Below are 3260 nucleotides of genomic sequence, written 5' to 3'. Positions count from 1 at the left end.
GTTGGTCTGAGTACTCCTCGCTACATTGGACTGCATATACGACAAAGCTCAGCTTGTGTTGGGCTGTCTAATCCTCAGGATCAACATGTTTCGTGGTGCTGTTCCTCTGGGAGAATGAATTTGGACTAAACAAGATTGCCTCGCCCGCTCAAGCCTGCAGCCCCCCCAAGCTCAGGCCCAAAACTCTTTCCGCTCACTTGTCTCCAAATACAACATCCTCACAGCTAAGACCCAGCAACACTGAGACAGAAACCTTGAGGATAGACAGCCAGACTCAGGCTTAGCAATGGTATACATGCAATCCAATGTGGCAGTAAGTATGCAGACCTACATGCAGAGGAGACTAAAGCACAGCTTAACAAGCACATGGAGAAAACCAGCCCCTCCTGACAAGACTCAACATCTGAACGATAAGAGACACTCCTTTGAGGACAGTAGGGGCGACATTCTGGATGTTTTCGAGAACCAAAGTCCAGTTTTCTTCTAATGAAGCACTTGTCTTGACTTTAGCTCCCACTTGGTGTCATCCCATCACTCTCCTCAGCACTCTTGTGGACATGTGATATCTGAAAGGAACAATACAAGAAAGGTTTCACCTGGAGTCCAGCTGCACACCGACAGAAAACAAATCCTGAGTAAAGCCACATTCAGAGATTATGTTCAAATCAAAGGGAGTTAATTTGCTACATTCATCCAAAATGCCGAAAATGTCAAACCTATCAACATTACAGTGTTCAGGTGGTTATACATGCTCGTATATAACTTTATGTGCACATTGATTTTCTTACCAGTTGGCGTCTGAATGTCTAAGATCCCCTTCTGCTCCCGTTTCTCCTATTTTTCTCTCTCCTTCCTTTCTTTTGCCTCGTTTTCCCTAAAAGCCTTCTCTTTCTTTTGCCTTTCTTTCTCTATTTTTCTCTCCTCTTTCTCTCGTCTTTCCCTCTCTTGTTTCATCCTTTTCTCTCTTTGTTTCTCCTCCTTTTCTTGTTGTTCTTTCTCCCTTTTCTCCCACTTCTCTCTTCTCTTTTGCACTTTCTCCCAAAGTTTTCTCTCTCTCTTGCTCCACTTCTCTTGTTCTGTCTCCAGATTCATTTGGTTTTCTCTCTCTTTGGTCTCCAACTCCTGTCTTTTACTCTGCTCGTTTTCTTGGCTCTCATCCCTTTCTACGAGCTGCCTCCTGATGGACGAGGCATTAGTGGCCTCCTCAGTTGTAGGGCTCTCACTCCTTTTTTTAAGAATCGAATTCACGGTTAGACATTCATCACCTGGTATGCATTATGTAAAGGGCTTTGAAAACTGGCATTTTAAAAGGCATTAAAGGACAAACGTATAGCTGACCTGAGTTTAGGAGCCTCCGAGGAACCAGAAGGTTCAGAATTGCTGGATGGAGAGCTCTCACTTCTCCATCCGAGATGCCAAGTGGGAGTCGAGGTCTTGGGATTTGTCTTGGATGAAGAGCTCTCACTTCTCCATCCAAGGTGCCACGTGGGAGTTGAGATCCTGGGTTTTCTCTCGAACGCAGGGCTCTCACCCCTGCATCCGAGCTGCCTCTGGGTGAACGAGGCATTAGTGGCCTCTTCAGGACTGTCACACCTTTTTTTAGGAATAGAATTCCCAGTTAGACATTCATCACCTGGTATTCATTAGATACAAGTGCATTTAAATACCGGCATTTTTAAAGACATTAAAGGACAAACATAGGGCTTGTACCTGGTTGTAGGAGCCTCCCAGGAACCAGAGGATTCATAGTTGCTGGACGAAGGGGCCACACCCCTGCGTCCGAGCAGCCTCCAGATGGACGAGGTCTTGGGCTTTTTCTTGGATGAAGAACTCTCACTTCTCCATCCGAGGTTCCCCGTGGTAGTCGTGGTCTTGGGTTTTGTCTTGGACGAAGAGCTCTCACCTCTCCATCCAAGGTGCCAAGTGGGAGTCGAGGTCCTGGGTTTTCTCTCGAACGAAGGGCTCTCACCCCTGCGTCCGAACTGCCTCCAGGTGGACGAGGCATTAGTGGCCTCCTCAGGACTGTCACTCCTTTTTTTAGGAATAGAATTCACAGTTAGACATTCATTACCTGATATTCATTAGATACAAGCGCATTTAAAAACCAAAGGCATTAAAGGACAAACATAGGGCTTATACCTGGTTGTAGGAGCCTCCCAGGAACCAGAGGGTTCATACTTGCTGGACGAAGGGTCGTCATCCCTTCGTCCAAGCTGCCTCCTAATGAAAAAGGCAGTCGTGTTCTTCTCAGTAGAAGGACTCTCGCTCCTTTTTTAGGAACAGAATTCACGGTTAGACATTCACCACTTGGTATGCCCTATGTAGAGGGCATTTAAAAACTGGCATTTCAGGGCATTAAAGGACAAACATATGATTTACATGATTGTAGGAGCCTTCCAGGAACCAGAGGGTTCATCGTTGCTGGACGAAGGGCAGTCATCCGTTTGTCCCAGCTGAGTCCAGATGTTTGAGGTCTCGGCGTCTTTCCTGGACGAAGTTCTCTCAGCCCTCCGTCCACTACGCCAGATGTTGAACTCAGACTCACTCCTTTGTCCGTGCAACTCCCAGATCGCAGCAAGGATGGTGTTGCGACTCATCAAAGGTCTCTCATACTTTTGATTGCACTCCTTCCAGTGTATGGGAAGGTGCCCATCTCCAGGAGATAAAGGTCTCTCACACCTTCGCTGACACTCTCCTGGAGACTTGGGCCTCACAAAGAAACACTTGATGTAGTTCATCATGATGTCGAACTGCACACACAAACACACACAGCAATTATTTGAGGCTCATTATGTGATAAAGCAGCAGAAAAGAACACATTTTTATTTTGTGACTGATCCTTTACCTATAATTTCACTGAAATGAACGGAGCAGAATTCCTCCTTTGATTTGCCTAAAAACTTTTATAGTGTAACATGGATATTTATACACATACTTGTGAGTTTTTACATCAACTTATCAAATGTTTTCTCAGATAGAAACATTTTTTAAAATTGCCTCGTGACCAACTTTCAGCTCAGGATATGTTCAGAGTAAAAATGTACATTTTTCCACTCTTACGTCTCACTGTGACATTGTTTAACCCTAGAACACTAACGTTGGGTGATTTTCACCCGCATGATTTTTGTCATGTGATTTTCATTGTGTTGCTGCTGTCTGAGCTGCATGGGTCCTTGGGTAGCTTCAGGCTGCTCACTGATGTCATTAATGGTATGTTTGTTTCCTACCTCCCATCTATGTTTTTTTCAAGAGGCATGCGT

General features: G+C 45.2%; 1 protein-coding gene across 1 annotated transcript; it reads right to left on the bottom strand.

Annotated features, from left to right (window-relative positions):
• Positions 1-523: 523 nt before the first annotated feature.
• On the bottom strand, positions 524-2741 carry LOC103376317 (putative protein TPRXL). The gene is made up of 5 exons (XM_008306695.1): positions 2380-2741; positions 2140-2268; positions 1711-2031; positions 1339-1593; positions 524-566 (listed from the first exon to the last, which is right to left on the bottom strand). The coding sequence occupies exons 1-5, from the start codon at positions 2739-2741 to the stop codon at positions 524-526; spliced, it is 1110 nt and encodes a 369-aa protein (XP_008304917.1).
• Positions 2742-3260: the final 519 nt, after the last annotated feature.

This window comes from Stegastes partitus, unplaced genomic scaffold (assembly GCF_000690725.1).
Source record: "Stegastes partitus isolate 25-593 unplaced genomic scaffold, Stegastes_partitus-1.0.2 Scaffold3835, whole genome shotgun sequence".
Lineage (NCBI taxonomy): Eukaryota > Metazoa > Chordata > Actinopteri > Pomacentridae > Stegastes > Stegastes partitus.
This window is presented reverse-complemented; position numbering and strand designations above follow the sequence as displayed.

Coding starts and splice junctions, on each gene's coding strand:
- LOC103376317 (XM_008306695.1), bottom strand. CDS start 2,741: ATGATGAACTACATCAAGTGTTTCTTTGTGAGGCCCAAGTCTCCAGGA. Junction 2,032..2,139: donor TGGGAGGCTCCTACAACCAG/GTATAAGCCCTA, acceptor TCCTAAAAAAAG/GAGTGACAGTCCTGAGGAGG. Junction 1,594..1,710: donor TGGGAGGCTCCTACAACCAG/GTACAAGCCCTA, acceptor TCCTAAAAAAAG/GTGTGACAGTCCTGAAGAGG.